The sequence below is a fragment of the Cydia splendana genome, chromosome 12, assembly GCF_910591565.1.
Source record: "Cydia splendana chromosome 12, ilCydSple1.2, whole genome shotgun sequence".
Classification (NCBI taxonomy): Eukaryota; Metazoa; Arthropoda; class Insecta; order Lepidoptera; family Tortricidae; genus Cydia; species Cydia splendana.
In genome coordinates, this window is record NC_085971.1 from 11451854 (window position 1) to 11473901 (window position 22048).

A 22048-nucleotide genomic window follows, 5' to 3' on the forward strand; every position below is an offset into this window, starting at 1 on the left:
CGCGCGCGCCCGCCGTCCGCCGCCTCCGAGCGTACAGTATACAGACACACACCTGCAGCGCGCGGGGCGCGCCAGGAAGGCGTGCTCGGGCTTGGCGAGCCGTAGACACGTGAGCGCGGCCGCCAGCCAGCGCGCGCGCCCGCCGTCCGCCGCCTCCGAGCGTACAGTATACAGACACACACCTGCAGCGCGCGCGGCGCGGGGCGCGCCAGGAAGGCGTGCTCGGGCTTGGCGAGCCGTAGACACGTGAGCGCGGCCGCCAGCCAGCGCGCGCGCCCGCCGTCCGCCGCCTCCGAGCGTACAGTATACAGACACACACCTGCAGCGCGCGCGGCGCGGGGCGCGCCAGGAAGGCGTGCTCGGGCTTGGCGAGCCGTAGACACGTGAGCGCGGCCGCCAGCCAGCGCGCGCGCCCGCCGTCCGCCGCCTCCGAGCGTACAGTATACAGACACACACCTGCAGCGCGCGCGGCGCGGGGCGCGCCAGGAAGGCGTGCTCGAGCTTGGCGAGCCGTAGACACGTGAGCGCGGCCGCCAGCCAGCGCGCGCGCCCGCCGTCCGCCGCCTCCGAGCGTACAGTATACAGACACACACCTGCAGCGCGCGGGGCGCGCCAGGAAGGCGTGCTCGGGCTTGGCGAGCCGTAGACACGTGAGCGCGGCCGCCAGCCAGCGCGCGCGCCCGCCGTCCGCCGCCTCCGAGCGTACAGTATACAGACACACACCTGCAGCGCGCGGGGCGCGCCAGGAAGGCGTGCTCGGGCTTGGCGAGCCGTAGACACGTGAGCGCGGCCGCCAGCCAGCGCGCGCGCCCGCCGTCCGCCGCCTCCGAGCGTACAGTATACAGACACACACCTGCAGCGCGCGCGGCGCGGGGCGCGCCAGGAAGGCGTGCTCGGGCTTGGCGAGCCGTAGACACGTGAGCGCGGCCGCCAGCCAGCGCGCGCGCCCGCCGTCCGCCGCCTCCGAGCGTACAGTATACAGACACACACCTGCAGCGCGCGCGGCGCGGGGCGCGCCAGGAAGGCGTGCTCGAGCTTGGCGAGCCGTAGACACGTGAGCGCGGCCGCCAGCCAGCGCGCGCGCCCGCCGTCCGCCGCCTCCGAGCGTACAGTATACAGACACACACCTGCAGCGCGCGGGGCGCGCCAGGAAGGCGTGCTCGGGCTTGGCGAGCCGTAGACACGTGAGCGCGGCCGCCAGCCAGCGCGCGCGCCCGCCGTCCGCCGCCTCCGAGCGTACAGTATACAGACACACACCTGCAGCGCGCGCGGCGCGGGGCGCGCCAGGAAGGCGTGCTCGGGCTTGGCGAGCCGTAGACACGTGAGCGCGGCCGCCAGCCAGCGCGCGCGCCCGCCGTCCGCCGCCTCCGAGCGTACAGTATACAGACACACACCTGCAGCGCGCGCGGCGCGGGGCGCGCCAGGAAGGCGTGCTCGAGCTTGGCGAGCCGTAGACACGTGAGCGCGGCCGCCAGCCAGCGCGCGCGCCCGCCGTCCGCCGCCTCCGAGCGTACAGTATACAGACACACACCTGCAGCGCGCGCGGCGCGGGGCGCGCCAGGAAGGCGTGCTCGGGCTTGGCGAGCCGTAGACACGTGAGCGCGGCCGCCAGCCAGCGCGCGCGCCCGCCGTCCGCCGCCTCCGAGCGTACAGTATACAGACACACACCTGCAGCGCGCGCGGCGCGGGGCGCGCCAGGAAGGCGTGCTCGGGCTTGGCGAGCCGTAGACACGTGAGCGCGGCCGCCAGCCAGCGCGCGCGCCCGCCGTCCGCCGCCTCCGAGCGTACAGTATACAGACACACACCTGCAGCGCGCGCGGCGCGGGGCGCGCCAGGAAGGCGTGCTCGGGCTTGGCGAGCCGTAGACACGTGAGCGCGGCCGCCAGCCAGCGCGCGCGCCCGCCGTCCGCCGCCTCCGAGCGTACAGTATACAGACACACACCTGCAGCGCGCGCGGCGCGGGGCGCGCCAGGAAGGCGTGCTCGGGCTTGGCGAGCCGTAGACACGTGAGCGCGGCCGCCAGCCAGCGCGCGCGCCCGCCGTCCGCCGCCTCCGAGCGTACAGTATACAGACACACACCTGCAGCGCGCGCGGCGCGGGGCGCGCCAGGAAGGCGTGCTCGGGCTTGGCGAGCCGTAGACACGTGAGCGCGGCCGCCAGCCAGCGCGCGCGCCCGCCGTCCGCCGCCTCCGAGCGTACAGTATACAGACACACACCTGCAGCGCGCGCGGCGCGGGGCGCGCCAGGAAGGCGTGCTCGGGCTTGGCGAGCCGTAGACACGTGAGCGCGGCCGCCAGCCAGCGCGCGCGCCCGCCGTCCGCCGCCTCCGAGCGTACAGTATACAGACACACACCTGCAGCGCGCGCGGCGCGGGGCGCGCCAGGAAGGCGTGCTCGGGCTTGGCGAGCCGTAGACACGTGAGCGCGGCCGCCAGCCAGCGCGCGCGCCCGCCGTCCGCCGCCTCCGAGCGCTCCGCGGCGCACCGGGCCGCGCGCTCGTACATTATTGACGCCGCTGTCAAACAATCAGTGTATATTAGATGCACGAGGAACATCTATCTATAGCACCCAACTGTTAATTCCGGCGAAACCGGTAACATTTTAAACGCTGCCTGAATCGAATCGATTAGTCGTAGTTGGGATTTCGGCCGTTCGCATCATTCAGGATTCCACACGCGCATTCTCTCGGTCACCAATGCGCCACGCGAAATCAATCAACCAGAGCTCGGAACCGGTATTTAAATACCTGTTAACTTCGTTCCAAAACCGTTATATTATTCGGAATTTTATGGTTTGTAGGGAACGATATAATACCGGTTACTCTTAGCTTTCGCAGACTCTCGGCACAGAATAATTAATAATAGTACTAGGTACAGAAGATTCACTCTCTAACAAAACGCGTCTGTTTCGATTAGGACAGATATGACCGCTAGGTGGCGACAGCGCCACGCGCGGCCTATGGCTTGCCAACAAAATTGGTGTGGGACGGATGTACTTGCAAAGCGACGAAATCGCGGAGTGAGCCACGCCTGCTCTCGGTTAAACTCGTTGTGATACGCGAAAGAGTTAGCAATACTTAGTCGTTCTATCTCGCTTCGATAATTTCAATTTAACCGGTTAATTTCGTTCCACAATAACGGAAGGCGAATGAATTTGACATAAATCAGTATTTCAATAGAACAGTTCTTTAACCGGTAACCGCAAACGGAAACGAAATCCTTTTCGTTCCTGTGTGAATGAACGAAACCGGTTTGAAAAGTAAAATGGTTTCCATGCCCTGAAATCAACAATAACAATGTCTGTATAGGTAAAAGATACACACAGTGACGCTATAAGTATCACAACTAACCTTTTCTATAATGATGCCTAGATATGTGCAGGGCGTATAAGAAGTCGTAGTAGGGGTTGTCGCCGTGCGCGTCGTGCAGTTTGGCACGCGCTGCCGCTGCGCGCTCCGCTTCTGCTGCTAGCGCGCCGCATGATACCAGGGCGCTTAGTTGTTTTCGGGATGCTAATGAACAGAAAAAAACAGTATTGGCTACATGCGAAGTTATTAGGAAGGAGAAGTAGGAAAAGTAAAAACGATGATCGCCTTTGACGTTGTAACGTTGTACGTACATGTTTTAATTATAAGCTTAGATTTTATTATTTTTACATATTAAATTAATCAAATTTAAATAAAAATAACTTATTTATAATAGATTTTAATTTATTAACGCATGAATTATTATTTTACTTTTATTTTAATCAATTATTATTTATGGAAATGAATTAATTATTATTTATACAATTTTATTCATCAACTTTATATTTACAGTAATCGTCTTATTCTACTTTACTATTGTAAAGTATTATAATTAATAGGTATAAATAATCAAATAATTATAATAGGTAAGTATTGTATGTATCACTTTATTCGTACGGACTGTACTCGCGACCGGTCCATTGATTGACGTCATGGAAAGATCGAGAAGCGGCTGCGCGCGCGCTTGTCCCCTCCCGTTGACCACTGGCCATCCAGTCCGCGCCACCTCGCCGTCGTATACGGTTGTGCCGTTGCGCACACGGGGGAACCCGTGTCGTCTAGCGCGCGGTACTAATATATTTTTCTCAAAAATGGACGGCAAAGTCGACTTTGCCGTTTAAAAAATAGGTTGCGAAGCGCGTAGTTTATGGTCAGTCAAAAATTAAAAAGTTAAAAACATTGCAGTCTCGATTTTGGGACTGCAATGTTGCATACAAATTCCATTATTTGTCGAGTTCCAAACTTTTTAAAAGTTGAAATGGCCATATCAAATGAAGGCACAGGCCCATTAAACAGTCAAACAGATGATTAGTACCGCGACTATTTAGCTGTCTCAAATAGGTTGGCGTATTTTCGGCAGAAAAATACACTTCTATTTTTTATTAAAAAAATAAAAAGGCGGCAAAGCTAATTTTTTCAATTGTTTCTACTTTTTTCTGTGAAAATATATACGTAAGAAAGTTGCTTTTGTAAAATATTTCTATGATATTTATATTTCTTGCACCATTTTTGAGAAAAGCACTATATATGACTCGGCTGGAAGGCTACTTGCTGGCTTCGGATTCAATTAAACGGACTCCCAAGGTCGTCCGTTTAAAACGAATCCTCAGCCTGCAAGTAGCTACTTCCGAGCCTCGACAATAATGTACTATTATTAAGGTGTGCGCGGACACCTTTCTTTGTAATTTAATTAATGATTCTCGACGTATTCGTACTTTAAAGATTCCCCGCACCCACGTATTGGTAAGTGCAAAGTGTTGAACGTTATTTTATTAGGAAAAGTAGTTTAAGTTTTAGTGTTAAAGTAGCTCCTTTGTTATTTGCTCCGTAATTAGCGTAATTCATTTTTAAATCATACATTTCACTTGTGGCAACCCCGGCTGTCAAACGATAAGCAGCTGATTTTGCTAGGTCCCTTGTAATTATTTTAATTTTAATGATATTTCATGTAATATTAAGCATTAAAAGTGTGAATCAAATAGTTTTAACATTAAGTTTTATGTATACATAATAAGTGAAGTGCTTTAGTGACGTTTACTAGTGTCTTGTAATATCTCAGATTTGTAGCCGTTACAGGTTATAAATTTGAAACCTGCTTTCGCCTTGGATTCCTTTCTGGGTTTTTTTTTATCACAAATATTTACTAAGTGTGTTTATAATAAAGCGTTGATCGTTGTACAGGGTTAGAACGCAGTGTAGATACAGTCAATCGTCACTATTTCACGTAAGTACGTACCTAAATATCACTTAGCTTGAGTGAGCGATTCCTTGTTTATTTTTGGGTTTAATTTCAATTGCAAAACTGTCTACAATGCTTACCCGCAGAGCAGCCGCAGCGGCTCGCCAGCAGGAGACTGATAAACTCCAACTTACCTTGCTGGAGTTGAAAATATCCAAGGAATCTTGTGCTCAATTGCTCAGTGAAAGGGAAGACAGTGAGAAGGAACTATTATTAGTACTTAATAGCAATGATAAGCTTAAAAAGGAACTTTGCTCATTAGAAACTGACTACAATAATGTAAATTCAGAGCGGGCCCGGCTTCAGGAGACGGTTGACAGGTTCACTGAGTGTAGTGCTGCGTATGAGCAGGCCCTGAAGGACATCAACTCATTGGAGAGAGCACTGCACGACGCCCACGAACAAATCTATGAGCTACAGGAGGCCCAACACAATGCAGCAGTGGCACACTCTCAGAGCTTGTTCGAAGAACTGGTCCGGCCCGACTCTCAGTTGGTTGCCGCACCAATTGAAAACCTTGTGGCCCCTACAGATTTAGCCTATGATACTACCACACCAAGGTTAGTAAATTGCAGCGGGAACAAACTAAAGAAATATATTAAATTAAATAGACTAATAAAAAAAAACCGAAACTTGTCAAAAATAAATAAATTGTTTTTTAAAAAATTGAGATTTTGTAAAATTAATGTTAATTTAGTGGATAAGTTAGATTTATATTCTGCCCAGATAGAAAATAGTCAATTGCAATATGAAACCGACACACAGACTTTAAAATTAAAAATTCAGAGTTTGGAGGATTCCATAGAATCCTTAGAAAAAATAAATGAGAGTTCTAAAAAGGTGATTAATGAATATTCTTTGGCCATGGATGATTTAATATCCCAGATTAAGCTTAATTCAGAACGGTTTGAGTCACTGACCAATGCCCAGTCATGTGCAGTGACTGAACATTCGTCGACCAGTTTACTCGACCTAAGCCTGTGTGACGGTTTACCACAACAGCATGTAAATGATAATAGCTCCTTCCACACTACACAACAAAGCACACCTAAACCTAATGTTATTATGTATTCTGATGAAATTGGAAGCAATATGATTTTTGATTATTGATGAGGAAATGGATATTGATTATTGATGAGGAAATGGATATTTGATTATTGATGAGGAAATGGATATTCCGATGTAATACTATCTACTTCTTTTGTTACTTATGCTTTTTTTTGACATTTAGATTTTATTCTAGAAATTCTAGACTAGTATTTTTTTATACAATCTTTTTAATGTTTGACGATTCTTTTGTGAAATTCTTAGTGTTAAATTTGATATGTATAATAATCCAATTTTATTATGGAATAATATTAACATCAATAAATTGCTCTGATAATTAGATTAAGATTAATTACGATTCATAAGAGCTTGTTGCTAGGCCTACATGAATAAAGTATATTTTTGATTTTTTTGATTTTATGAGCTCATTTTTAAGCTTTTACCTAAAGGGACTTAGTACAATCAGCAATTGTCTGCCTCACAGTAGCTTTGAAAATATCTTAAAACAAATTTTAAATGACAGTAATATTAATTCTAAGACAACACTGCTTATTCTTATGGGGAATAGGGGTAATGTGAACAAAAATAATTTAATTAAATACTTTGAACAGTTAAACTCGCTTGCAGTGCATGAAATTATTTTTTTCACATTCCCCTATTGTGAGCAAATGTCAGAGGCAGAAAATACCACTAGACATAAGTTAAATATATCTCTATATAATCTTTGTACATATAGTAGTAAGTTTAGCATAATTGACACTAACAATTTTGTTAGTAAATACCATATGCCTATGGTGTTTTTGACTAAAGGCAAGTGTTGCCTTTCAAATTATTACAAAAGACAAATAGCTTTATCGCTATCATATTTACTTGACATTTCTGCCAAGAATTTGGCAGACAATTCTGCTCCTATTGAGCAGCCCAGTATGAACATGGAATTGGTTCCAGTCATAACCAATGATTTAATAGATTTAAACTAGGTGTTAAGACAAAAGATTCTGTCTCTGGCAATTTAGTTTTAAATAAATATAATGAAAAATACTGCAAACATGGAAAGTATATCCACCTGGTGCATCAAAATATTCAATGTATTAGAGGAAAAAATTTACAGATAGAACTTTTTTTGAATGATTTTAATATTGATATTTTATGTCTTACTGAACATTGGTTAAATAATAATGAATTAATGCCCCAATTTAATAATCACCAGGCGGGAAGTTCGTTCACCAGACTTAGTTCCATACATGGTGGGTCATTAATTATATTAAATAGTCAGTTAAAATTTAAGGAACGTAAGGACATTGTATCCATGTCTGTTGAACGGACTATAGAACTAAGTGCAGTAGAATTAGAGCAATTTATTGTTGTCTGTGTGTATAGGCCGCCATTAAGTAATTTTGAATTATTTGAAAACATAATGGAATCTGCCCTACTTAAAATATCATCTTCTAGTAAGAAATTGCTTATATGCGGCGACTTTAATGTAAATATTATGGAAAATTCAACAATGTCTTGTAGATTATTGAATCTTTTTAAATCTTGTAATCTCAACCACATGTTTATGGAGCCCACTAGAGTGACTGCTACTAGTGCAACCTGTATAGATAATATTTTCACAGATATTTTTCCTATTGCTAAAAAAGTTATCAGCAATTTAGAATCAGACCACTTAGGTCAATTAATGGTATTTGAGGCATTAAGGAAAAATACCATGAGAAAACAAATAACTTTTGTACCAGTAACCTCGGACCGCGTGGAAAGAATGAAGCTAAGTTTAGTTCAGGCGCTACCCTTTTTGTCTTCCGATATGAGTCCTAATAGTATGTATAATTCATTCTTTCACACTTTTATGGATCATTATAATGCGATATTCACCTCAAAATCGGTCGTAGTTAGTGGTGCATCAGTTTTTAGTGAGTGGGCTACTGCGGACTTACATCAAAGAAGACGTGAACTGTATGCCTTATATGAGGAACGGCGGTTTAATCAGAGTGATGAATTTAAAGAACATGTGAAGGAGTATTCGAAGAAGTTTAAAGTAGATTGTCATATAGCTAAGCGAAATTATCTAAGTCAGAAAATAAAAAGTAGTTCCGACATTGTTAAAGCAACCTGGAAAGTTATAAATGTGGAGACTGGTCGCTCTAAACACACAATTAAAGAGCTTAAACTAAACATTGATAACAAAATTATAGATTCCAATTTAGAAGTAGCTACAGAATTTGAAAAATTTTTCACCGAGGTACCAGTATCCACAACTAAGGATTTAAATTCATCACCCTCATCTGCTGTTACATTATTAAAACATAACGCTCCAGAGTGTTGTGGAGACCTTCATTTTGAACATGTTTGTACCTCAGATGTAATAAAGGCGTTTAAATCAATTAATGTCAAAAAAACTAATGACCTCTGGGGAGTCTCTGTCCATGCTGTCAAATCCTTAGTTGAAATTGTAGCGCCTGACTTGGTAGTTATATTTAACAACAGTGTTGATTGCGGCGAGTTTCCTGATCTAATGAAACATAGTAAAGTAATTCCTTTATTTAAATCTGGTAGCAGCTCTGACCCCACTAACTTTAGACCGATATCTGTGCTACCAACATTTAGCAAGATTTTTGAAAAATTAGTTCTTTCTCAATTAGTACGACATTTTAACGTTAATAATTTGATGCATAATAAGCAGTTTGGTTTTACACGGGGTCGCTCAACAACCGATGCCGGTGTTGAGCTAATTAAGCATATTTTCGATGCCTGGGAGGAGTCACGAGATGCTTTAGGTGTCTTCTGTGATTTATCTAAGGCCTTCGACTGTGTTTGTCATGAAACATTAATCAGGAAACTTCATTATTACGGAGTTAGAGGATCGGCACTGAATTTACTTAAGTCCTACTTAAATGGTAGAATACAAAGGGTCGATGTGAATGGACAGCGATCACCTGGGTCATTGGTCTCTATGGGTGTACCACAGGGGTCAATATTGGGGCCTTTCCTGTTCCTTATCTACATAAATGACTTGCCATTCCTTGTTAAGACCCACCATGATATAGTATTGTTTGCAGACGACACCTCACTTATTTTCAAAGTCAAACGACAGCAACAAGCTTACAATGATGTAAACAATGCCATTTCAAAAGTAGTAAATTGGTTCAATGTTAATAATTTATTGTTAAATGAGAAAAAGACTAAATGTATTAAGTTTGTCACTAGTAGTAACGTAAGGCATGTGCAAACAAGTGTCATTGTGAAGGATGAGGAATTGGAATTAGTTGATAGTACAGTTTTTCTTGGTATAACTTTAGATTCTAAACTCCAGTGGGGTCCCCATATTGCTACTCTTTCGAATAGACTGAGCTCTGCAGCTTTTGCAGTGAGCAAAATCCGTCAGTTAACTGACGTGAAAACAGCTCGATTAGTATATTTTAGTTACTTCCATAGCATTATGGCATATGGTATTTTACTGTGGGGCGGTGCTTCAGAGATAAATACCATTTTTGTTCTGCAGAAGAGGGCTATTCGAGCAATATACAAAATGAACCATAGAGACTCACTTAGAGATAAATTTAAGGAAATTGACATAATGACAGTGCACTGTCAATACATTTATGAGAATATTCTGTATGTACATAAAAATATTGTAAATTTTAGGAAAAATTGTGAAATTCATAATATTAATACTAGAAATAAACATAAGCTCGCAGTGCCCTTCACTCGGCTCCATAAAATTAAAAAATCATTCATGGGTAATTGTGTAAGATTTTATAATAAACTTCCAAACCATATTACTGAATTATCTATTAATAAATTTAAGAATTATGTAAAGCGTAAACTTATTTCTAAAGCTTATTATACCACACAAGACTACATGAATGATATTACAACGTGGGATTAATTGTTATTCGAAATGATTATTTATTTATTAGGTACATTTGATTATTGATGAGGAAATGGATATTCCGATGTAATACTATCTACTTCTTTTGTTACTTATGCTTTTTTTTGACATTTAGATTTTATTCTAGAAATTCTAGACTAGTATTTTTTTATACAATCTTTTTAATGTTTGACGATTCTTTTGTGAAATTCTTAGTGTTAAATTTGATATGTATAATAATCCAATTTTATTATGGAATAATATTAACATCAATAAATTGCTCTGATAATTAGATTAAGATTAATTACGATTCATAAGAGCTTGTTGCTAGGCCTACATGAATAAAGTATATTTTTGATTTTGATTTTTGTTGCTAAATGCCATGTAGAATGATACTGCAATTTCCTTTGTTCTCGTAGTGCCGGGTACGAGTAAGTATGTGTGCGTACCCTCCTACTTATTTAAATTCACTTCTTTGTTCTTCTTTCCTTCTTTGCTCTGTGCTTTTCCTTCGCTTTTGTAACTCCGCTCTGCTTGTGAACACAAACACGCTTTCTGCTTGGTGCACCGGCTTTCCCATGGTCCCATCATCATCATCATCACAGGGTGTTCACAAAAGCAGAGCGAGCAGGAACACCTTACTAAGACGTTCTGGAAATCCACAGGGTGCGTCGTTCTATTTTAAACATCGCCGTCGGCCGACCTAGCAACAGCGCACCTTCACCACCATCTCGACGGCAGGGTTGGAGCCATAGCCGTTCGCCCGCCGTCGCCCCTGCTCCTCTTCAGTGCTGACGAGTGTCACCCACCTGCTGCGGACCCTCGACCAGCCAGGGCAGTACCGGATCTCGGGCGTAAATCTAGACGGGCCTTGACCACCCACGACCTTTCTTAAATTTTAGTTTTTTTTTAATAAATAATTTATTTTTGCTAACGAGTTGGTAGTACTTATTTACTTCCCCTACCGACATAGGACGTAGTCTCCCCTTTAACGTTACAACGTGGTAAATTTTTTTTTTAATTATTTGACTAGCTTTCAAAAATAGTTTGTCCAGCAGTGCTGGGACACAACAGGCTCTCAATAATAGCTAGCTTTGAATATAAATTAAAATTTTGTACAGCGGAACCGTAGACAGTAAATACCGTAAAATTGACTTCACAAAACGACCGGGATGGCATAGCGTTCTCTCGCTGAAACATCGGAGGGACGTGCAAATCGCATCCAGTGTGATAACCGCCTACGTGATACTTGATCTACTATATGATAGTGATAGGCGTGATAGCTCACCAAACGAAAACAAAAAATTGCCAATCGGGAGAAATAATTCGTGTATACGTAAGCGGAGTTTGGCATAGTTGTAGGGAATGGTGTATTAAACAACATGCTAAAAGTACCGGAGGGTGGGGGTGACATTTTTTGCTATGGGCTACCGTTTACGAGTTATTTACGAAAAACTATAACAAGCTGGATCTTTAAACCCTGTCTACCCGTTAGCTTGACCCCCACCCTCCGGTACTTTTAGCATGTTGTTTAATACATCATTCCCTACAAGTATGCCAAAATACGCTTATACACAAAGTATTTCCCCATTTTTCCTTCGTTTGGTGGCCTATGAGTGAAAAGTGTAGTTACCCAGCGTAGTAAGCAGCGTGGCGGCGGCGGCGGCGCGCGCGTGCGGCGCGGGGTTGGCGGCGGCGGCGCTGAGCGCGCGCTCCACGCGCCCGCCCGCCAGGTGCCACTTGAACACCACCCACTGGAACATTGGCTGCGGACAACGGGGGTATTGTGACAAGTCGAACTTCCTGCTTCCATCTCGAGATGCATACAGAAGATAAAATGGCGGATATAGTACATACCAAATTGGGATCGTTCTTGTCGGCGATGCTGATGGCGGTTTCCGCGAGACGCACGACACACGCGCCCGCGTCGTGGATCTCGAACAGTTTGATCACCTAAAACAATACAAACGGATCTAATAATTCACACACTCGCAGAAAAAACTGCTAAGGAACATGCATCTGAGCTTAATTTCTGGTTCTGACTTTTATCGCCTAAAACCGGTCCGACGTAGTTTTGGGGTGGGGATTGGTTTATTTATTTGACTAATATGAACTGTGTATTAACTTTTGGTTAGAGAAAATACTAATAGGCTTAAAACGCACTGCGATTCATTTCTGACGTTTTCAGTCTAATTTCTTGCGGTTTCAGTCTTGCAAGTGCGTGCGCTTATGAAGCAATCATGCTTACATGATGCATGGTACGGCATCAGCCGTAGGTACGTTACACTTATTGCGGTTCTGAAACTGCAAAAAAATAACCGCAGTGCGTTCTAAGCCTTAGAACCTATTTCGACCCGAGGAAGCGGTAAGGTGTGCGCTGCGGCGCGTTCCAGGCGTCCCTGAGTTACTGGTTATTAGTAATTATATGGTTTATCTAGGAAAAGGTACCTTCATATAATAGAGCACGAGCGCCTGGTGCTGCGTGAGCCGCGCGTCGGGCGCCGCGACCAGCTGCCGCAGGAACGGCTCCGTGCTGACCCCTTTTGCCGCTTTGCAGAAGGCCGTGTATGCGCCTTCCGCGTCCGATAGGTCCAGGAGTGACAAGCCAAGGATGAACTGGCCTGCGAACAAATTAATCATGTTAACACATTCGACACCGCGTACCCGACTCTCGGGCACTCGTAAACTTTACTCAGATGCCGGCATACCCGCTAGTCGGGCAAGAGCTATAAACCTACACGCGACGCCGAAGTGCCCGACAGGCGGGCAAGCATTGCATCTTCACTACCTCAGGGCTGCCACTGCCACTAACAGAAAAAATTGTAAGTCTTCTGATTATTATGTGGTCGAAAAGTTGGTACAGTTGATTATTATATTTTATTACTTCACTTTGTATTTTTATTTACTTTACCTAATGCGATTACAAAATAAAAATTATTATTAGTTGGTTACGTGAAATTGCATACACGGGTATGTATCAATAGGAGTTACAATTAGGAGAAGAACAAAACGGGGAGCCTAAACAGATGAGACAGCAGATTTAATTTTATCCACGTACTTATACGAAAGTTACTTGTCACAGCCCTGAGCGTCCGCCGCTTGCCCGACTAGCGGGTTCGCGGCGTGCGGCATTGAGTTGCACGTCGTTGCCCGACTAGCGAGTATTGTCGGTTTCTGGGGTATTGTTTGAAATTTTGCCTGGTTGCGAAAGTGTTAAATGAACGTGAGTACATGAGAATGAAGGGCGATTTTTTTTATATACCACGACGGTGGCAAACAAGCGTGCGGCCCGCCTGATGTAAAGCAGCCACCAGGTCAATAGGCACTTGCAACTCTAGTGAAGTCTCACGTGCGTTGCCAACCAAACAAGCTTACGGATATGGATTCATTTTTGGGAGCACTGGAAAGTGGAAACCTTATTCACCATTAGGAACGCAACTATACTTACATACCTACAGAGTATGTAACAGTGCTATTGCTATTACAGCTGTGGTCTTCTGCAAGGTGGAGGTATACTTACCTAGTTGGGCTGCTCCACATTCAAGCGAGATAACCTTTCGCTATTCTCTACTTCTCTTTTGTTAGACGTAATTTAAGGACATACCCATTCATAGAAGGTAAGTCCACGTAATGTATAGATATCAAAAAAGTTGTGTAGCTGAAATACTAATTGAAATATAAGTTAAACTTACGTGAGCAAGCATTCCACTCGCACCACGGCTCGAGCATCGAGACATAGCTTTGTACCAAACGCGGCTGGTTGATGGAAGCTAGCCACCAGCCGAATTCGAAGCCTCCACTTACTGCCCAACTGAATAGCTATGCTAAAGAAATTTATAGACAGGAATTATCGTGAATAAGATATCACAATTTACAACACACAGTAGGTTTGTGTTAGTTGGTTGTTTTGTTAAAATCTGAGGTCCGATCTGATCCAGTCAGCTTCTCTTTTGGGTCGGAAGTTCAAACGGAAGTAATTTTGGTAAAAAATATAGTTATCACATCAATGTTAGAATTAAGTCGCGCAGCGAACTTCAGACTTTCCCAACGAGTCTCCCAGCAGTAGACGACGATGGAGCAAAAAGAATCACATAAACAGATTAATTTACAAAACCTCGAGGATCGTGCTCCGATGACGATACTCTTACGTCTCTCTCTAGCATAGTGTTCGTAAGTAAATAAAAAAGGATACAGCTGATGCGCCAGATGGTAAGTGAGCAACGGCAGCGCCTGGTGCCAGTGCGTGCTGGCCCTGGCGTGCGCGAGGTGGCGGCGGGCGCGCGCTCCGCCCGCGCCCGCCGCGTACCCCGCCGCCGCGCCGCCCGCCCCCCCGCCCGCCCCCGCCGCGGCCACAGCGCCGCCCAGCGCGCCCAGCTTCAGCCGGAACAGCTCCAGCGACCCCGCACCCCTGTCGTACATGATCATATATCACTTAGGGTCGGTTGCACCAAACTGTTCGTATCGTTAAAGAGTTCGCTAAATTTTTATGTATGGAAAGTTTCATAGTAAAGCGCCGGGGCGCGCCGGCTGACGTTGATCAGTCTGTCAAATGTGGTTGGTGCAACTGGCCCTTAGGGTCAGTTGCAGCAAACCGTCTGTCACCATTAAAGCGTTCGTTAAATTTTATTGTATGGGAAGTCTCATACTACACTACTGATTAACGTTAATCAGTCCGTTAAATGTCGTTGGTGCAACTGACCCTTAGGATGTTACCAATCCAATCGATCGATGGTAAAATGGCACAGTCAACGTCAATCGATAGTTTTTCCCTAGGCCAATCGATCGATCGACGTCGACTGTTCTATTCTACCATCAATCGATGCCAACGATCGATTATCGATCGATGTGGTAACACCCTTAAGTATCGAGACGGGTTATTCCCACTAGTTACCACCAAGTTCTTACCAGTGGTAACTACTGGGAATTTTTTTCCCACCTTTTACCACTGGTAACTACTGGGAAAAAAATTCCCACTAGTTACCACCAACTCGGCTTGGTGGTAACTACTGGGAATTTTTATTCCCAGTAGTTACCACTGGTAAAAAGTGGGATTTTTTTTCCCAGTAGTTACCACCAAAATATTGTTAGAATTCAATACTAACAAAAAAATGTAGCGTGCTGTAATAAATAATTATGTGTCAGTTAGTGATTCACTAAACTGTTTAAAAAGTGATCAAAAATATTAAAACAGTTTTACCTACCGGTTTAAGTGTAAAAACTAAAATAGAAGAGTCTCATTCTAGTTAAGTAGAAAATAACTTATTATCCGGATTAATTTTATCTTATTAACTGTAAATTGAAATACATATTTATACAAACGAACAAACAAATCAGTCAAAAACCGACAGAACTGATTTCTTTTTATTATTTACAGCTACTTCATTTCGTTCTATTATAACACGACGCAGAGCTCGAATATGTAGGTATTCATAATTTGTAGTCAGGCTAAATAAGTAAAGGGCATGGTTGTTATTAAAACCACTTAGGGCGCGCTTCGGATGGGCTGACTACTCGGAATAACCATCTTAGGCTCGCATTCTAATTTACGCTCGGGTAGTACATCGCTCGGTCATGTTACGCTGGTTGGCTCGATTGCTTAACCACCCATGCTAGCGGGATGGTAATAACACTCTACCAGAGGGGCATCAGGTACTATTCCTAACCTTCTTTTTTTGTATTTAAATTTTATATTTTTTTGGAGAATATGTTCATTGGAAGAACGTGTAAGTAATTAAAATCACATAAACAACCTTAGATTGAGTACGACGAAGGGGCAAGAGGGCGTCAGGCTAAGAGCAAAAATCAGAAAAAGAGTAAAATAATAATTATGTACTTTATCTGATTCTGATAGCGATGGTGATGGCGTGCGAATGTCTATATTTTAAATATTTTTATTATTATTTTTGGACCTTTTTATTTTTTATATTCTTTATAATTTGACTGATTTTTACATTTTACCTACTCTTTTCTATTTTATAGAAAGTCGTTTTATCTTGTATTACTGTTATTTTATTGTTTTTAGATTATTATTATTGATATTTTTTGTTGTGACGATCTTTTTGTGAAATGCATTCTATTTTGACGTGTGAAATTTAATGTATATTTACAACAAGAAATAAATGAATCTAATCTAATCTATAAAATCTGGTAGAGTTGGGAATGTGAATGTGATCTAGCAATTAAATTTGGTATAGATGTTTTTAAGTTTTTTTTATATTTACCACGGTAAATTAAGAAACAATGTAGGACCATCAAAATTTATGAAATAAGAGTTATGGTAATACCTTATGCATATTTGATAGGTTACAACTTTGAATGGTTTATCGCAACATAAGTATGAATAATATCGGTACCTATGCCTTGTAATTGCTAAACAATCGTTTAGTTCCTAAATATATTTTGTGTTCTTCTTATTAAATAACACGAGTGCAAAAAAGCCGAACCGAGTGTGGCGCGCACCGCGCACCCTTTTGTTCTTAACCGCCGTGTCGCCAGCCCTTATGGCCGATAAAAATGGTATTGGTTGACATAGTTTGATAATCATACTGGGTTCCAGTTTAGGCTAAGCTAAAAATAAACAGGTGAAATATATTTGGTTATTTACTCCTCCCACCAAACTTTCATCCCTTTTTACCTGGCCCAAAGAATGAATACGACAATCTTATCAGTCCACTTTTAAGTATGTCGGAAGCAACTGTAAAAGCAAAAGAATAAAAGTTAAATACAAAAAAGAAGTGTACGAATAGTATCTGATGCCCCTCTGGTAGAGTGTTATTACCATCCCGCTAGCGTGGGTGTTTAAGCAATCGAGCCAACCAGCGTAACATGACCGAGCGATGTACTACCCGAGCGTAATTAGAATGCGAGCCTATGCTGGTTATTCCGAGTAGTCAGCCCATCCGAAGCGCGCCCTAAGTGGTTTTAATAACAACCATGCCCTTTAGTTATTTAACCTGACTACATATTATGAATACCTACATATTCTAGCTCTGCGTCGTGTTATAATAGAACGAAATCAGTTATGTCGGTTTTTGACTGATATGTTTGTTCGTTTGTATAAATATGTATTTCAATTTACAGCTAATAAGATAAATTTAATTCGGATAATAAGTTAATTTCTACTTACCCAGAATGAGACTCTTCTATTTTTAATTTTTATACTTATACTGGTAGGTAAAACTGTTTTAATGTTTTTGATCACTTTTAAAGGAGTTTACTGAATCCCTAACTGACACATAATTATTAATTACAGCACGCTACATTTATACTATACATACTATTTATACTGTTTTTATTAGTTTTGAATTCTAACAATATTGTGGTGGTAACTACTGGGAATAAAAATTCCCAGAAGTTACCACCAAGCCGAGTTGGTGGTAACTAGTGGGATTTTTTTCCCCCAGTAGTTACCAGTGGTAAAAGGTGGGAATAAAATTCCCAGTAGTTACCACTGGTAAGAACTTGGTGGTAACTAGTGGGAATAACCCATCGAGACGAACTTCCCACACGGTGGCGCTCTCATACTAAGTAATTTAGTACCAAAGCGCGACTGTTTAGTAGCGTCCATGTTTACAACCGGTAGTCGTTGACCAAGATTGAACCTGGTTATACCCATCAGTATACTCATTACTCACACTCGCTGTAACGTAGCGGCGCGTAGCCACAGCAGCGCGCGGTAAGCCTGCCAGTGCACGGCGCAGTGGCCGGCGCCGGGCACGCCGCCCGCGCCGCGCACCACTCCCAGCGCCACCAGCGCGCCGCGAACCACTCGTAACCTGGTTACAACAGTTACCAATATGTTACAATACGTGTAATATTGCGATACGTATTTAAAAACAAAATTTTGTTAAATCAGTATTATTAGGGCGAGCGAAGCGAGCCCTATCACTAATCGACGAACTATGCATTCTTGTGGTACACTTTACGGAAAAACTACTGCACTGTTAGGTTTGAAATTTAACATAGTAATTTAAATTCATGTCTAGATGTGTTATCATACATAAAAATATCATTTTATAAACCTAAAAAAATTAAATAAAGAAATAACACTTTGTATTACTACTAGCGCCATCTGTTGGCAAAATGATGAATTAACATTCGTGCTAATGTTAATTATTTCTTTCTCTATCAGATGGCGTTAGTAATAAATAAATAAATAAATATTGGACATTCTTATACAAATTGACTAAGTAAGAAGGCTTGTGTTGTGGGTATACAATACGATGCCTATGTGGTGTTTTCAAGTTCAATAATGTCGATGGCGCTTACGCCATTAACAACGATGAATACCAAAGTGGGTACAATTTTGGATTCAACCCACCTCGCTTCACTTGGTTTGATTCCCATTTTAGCAATTAAGTTTTTGTGAACACCTACTAGAACAATCAATCTTGCTGTATATTTACTGCGGAGGTCAATTTACTCGTATGTTTTGTGACGCTGACGATGTGATGATCAGTCATGTTGTGTTAACAAACTTAAATCGGGTATTTTCAGTTCGAGATACAGTTTTGGCGCCATTAATTTATTACGTAAGACGATTTTGGAGTGGAGGGGGGTCGAACATATCTTATTTTTTCTTACAAGGGGGTGGGAGGGGGTTTTCATAGTTCTTAAGTAAGATCACAAAGATGCGATATTTCTTTTAATTTCTATGAAATTATGACGTTTAAAATAATACTTCCACACTCTAACACGCTATCAAACACGGTGCAGAGTTAGCTTAAACGAGCTCAAGTACCTTTGTACAGGTATAAATAAACATTCATAAAAATATTTTTTTGAAAATAAATTATATTGTAGGGAGGGGGACGGGCTCAGCCTATTCTTATTATTTCTTACATAGGGGAGGGAGGGGGGTCAAAAGCTGGCAAAAATTGTCTTACGTAATTAATTAATGGCGCCTTTAGTGTTACTATTGCTTGGAACTGCTAAAATTATAAATAAAGATAAGCATAATTAATACAAACTTCAGTGACTTAGGGCCGATACAGACGGACTACAACCCGACTGCAACTTGTATGGGAACTGCACGCCAATCGAAACGTCGGCGTGCAGTTCAGCAAAATGACCCTGGGGGCCGATTTTTGAATTTCGATCGCTCGATTTCGTCACTCGAAAATCGGTGGAAAACGGCGAAATGCTAATTTTTGAAATACGAGCGATCGAAATTTGGAATCTAGTGGTATTGACCACTCGATTTCAATTCTATTAGTAGAATTTAAACGCCTGGTAGTTGAGATATCATTTAACGAAATACACGAAATCGAGTGATCGAATTTCAAAAATCGGCCCCCAGTACCCTGGCAGTACCTAGTGGAACTCAGGTTTGGTGTAACAAAGGCACATTATGGTTTGGTCATCCGACTCATCTTCATGAGCACTTAGGAGAGTAGTACCCAAGATAGAGCCGATGCCGAACCCTGGCAGTACCTAGTGGAGCTCGGGTTTGATGCAACATACATAGACACACACTGTTTTGGATATCAGACTCGTCATGATGATCACTGGGTAGATCAGTACTTTCAGTACCCAAGATAGCTGATGCTGAACCCTGACAGTGCCTAATGGCGCTCGGGTTTTATACAACATAGGCACACGCTGTTTTGGTCATGCAACTCGTCTTGATGAGAACTTAGGAAAGTAGTACCCAAGATAGAGCTGATGCTGAACCCTGGCTGTACCTAGTGGAACTCGATCAGGTTTGATGCAACATAGACACACGCTATTTTGGGCATCCGACTCGTCATGATGAGCACTTAGGAGATTAGTACCCAAGATAGAGCTGATGCTAAACCCTGGCTGTACCTAGTGGAACTCAGGTTTGGTGCAACATAGGCACGCGCTGTTTTGGTCATCTGACACGTCTTAATGAGAACTTGGAAGAGCAGTACCCAAGATAGAGCTGATGCTGGACCCTGGCTGTACCTAGTGAAACTGTGTGTGTTAGTTTATGTTCGGAGCAGCGTGATTACCGCCAGTAGGTGTCCAAACGGGATAGTTTTTCGATCAATTGTGTGGAGTGGACGCAAAAATAAATTCAAGAACATTGGCTCGCTGACCCAACATTATGTAGGAAAGCCAGTTGGGTACCTTACAAAAAGTACTGGGCGGCCGTGTAGGATGTAATAAGCACTTATGAAATTGTATATTACGTGTGGATGTTATTGGCAATTTGATTTTGTCGTCTGGACACGTTTTTAAAGGACAAAGTAAAACCTGTAACAGACAGGCGTACCGGACAGCAACCGGTTCGGTACGTTAAGGTAGAAAACCTCCGCGAGCCCTTACAAAGCTCTGCTTTTTGCTAGTATATATTTACAATGTCAACATGACGTTTTAACTAATAATTAGTTATTTTAGAGCCATCAGTAATTCATCATGCGAATAAAAAACTTAAAATGGACTAAAGAAAAAAAACACGCGATAGATAAAATTCATGCGAGCAACGGGTTATTCCCACTAGTTACCACCAAGTTCTTACCAGTGGTAACTACTGGGAATTTTTTTCCCACCTTTTACCACTGGTAACTACTGGGAAAAAAAATTCCCATTAGTTACCACCAACTCGGCTTGGTGGTAACTACTGGGAATTTTTATTCCCAGTAGTTACCACTGGTAAAAGGTGGGATTTTTTTCCCCAGTAGTTACCACCAAAATATTGTTAGAATAAAATACTAATAAAAACAGTATAAATAGTATAGTATACATATAGCGTGCTGTAATAAATAATTATGTGTCAGTTAGTGATTCAGTAAACTGCTTTAAAAGTGATCAAAAATATTAAAATAGTTTTTCCGGTATAAGTGTAAAAACTAAAATAGAAGAGTGTATGTACTCCTAACTTTACCAAAAAGGGCGTTCTTTATCAATGAAGGAAATAAACAACCAGTCACAAATAAAGCCAATATATTAAAAATAATGTTCACACCTTATATATAAACTCGATAAGAATGTCGTTAGCTAGTTGTGTGTTAGGGTCAGCGACATCTAGCGTGAGATTTGGTAAACCTTATTGTATGAAACCTATTCTATAGAAGTACGGACGCGAACATGCCGCTCACCAAGAACTACAGTTCTTAACCCAATTAGAACTATGTACATAAAACAGAATAAACTTAACACATAATATTTAACAGAAATCTCAACTTTAACATGAGCTACTTACATGAATATCTAACAAAAACATTTAATCAGCCAATGGCAAAACACAAATTCTTGAAGTGGGTCTTTTTATAAGACTATTCTTACATCTAAGAGTAACTACCCGCGTTACCCTGTCCAAACCTGGATGCGTTTCAACCACTTGGCCAAGAAGCCATCTAGCCGGTGGCAAATCAGGCTCTTTTACCAGAACTACATCGCCTACCTTGGGTTCTGGAGTTTGCTGAGTCCACTTGTGTCTTTGTAGGAACTGGTTTAAATACTCTTGAGACCAGCGCCGCCAGAAATCCTGCATCATACGTTGACATAACTGCCATCTACGTAATGACGAGACCGGCACTTGATCATAACGCTGATCTGGTGCCACTACAAGAGGTTCTCCTAGCAGGAAATGACCCGGTGTTAATGGTAGCGATTCCCCGTTGTCATCAATGCGCCACAGTGGCCTCGAATTTAAGCACGCCTCAATCTGCGATAGGATCGTACTTATCTCTTCAAAAGTGAGTGTAGCATTCCCAATAACGCGTTTGAGATGGAATTTACAGGATTTTATTCCTGCCTCCCAAAGTCCTCCAAAGTTGGGGGCGTAAGGAGGTATAAAATGCCATTGAGTTCCGTTAGAGGCCATCCAGTCAGCTAGCTCAGGAACTAAACTTGACTTTTCCGCATTAAACAGATACTGGAGTTCCTTAGCTGCACCCACG

At 43.0% G+C, this 22048-nt stretch overlaps 1 protein-coding gene across 1 annotated transcript in view; it reads right to left on the reverse strand.

Annotated features, from left to right (window-relative positions):
- LOC134795566 (nuclear pore complex protein Nup160 homolog) overlaps positions 1–22048 on the reverse strand; it is a 64148-nt gene that overhangs the window by 10905 nt on the left and 31195 nt on the right. Inside the window, exons 16-23 of the mRNA XM_063767460.1 lie at positions 17816–17956; positions 14374–14589; positions 13874–13992; positions 12630–12802; positions 12039–12134; positions 11815–11947; positions 3349–3510; positions 2354–2514 (exon numbers count right to left, since the gene is read on the reverse strand). Of these exons, the coding sequence (XP_063623530.1) occupies positions 2354–2514; positions 3349–3510; positions 11815–11947; positions 12039–12134; positions 12630–12802; positions 13874–13992; positions 14374–14589; positions 17816–17956 (1201 nt within the window). The remainder of the gene's footprint in view (positions 1–2353; positions 2515–3348; positions 3511–11814; positions 11948–12038; positions 12135–12629; positions 12803–13873; positions 13993–14373; positions 14590–17815; positions 17957–22048) is intronic.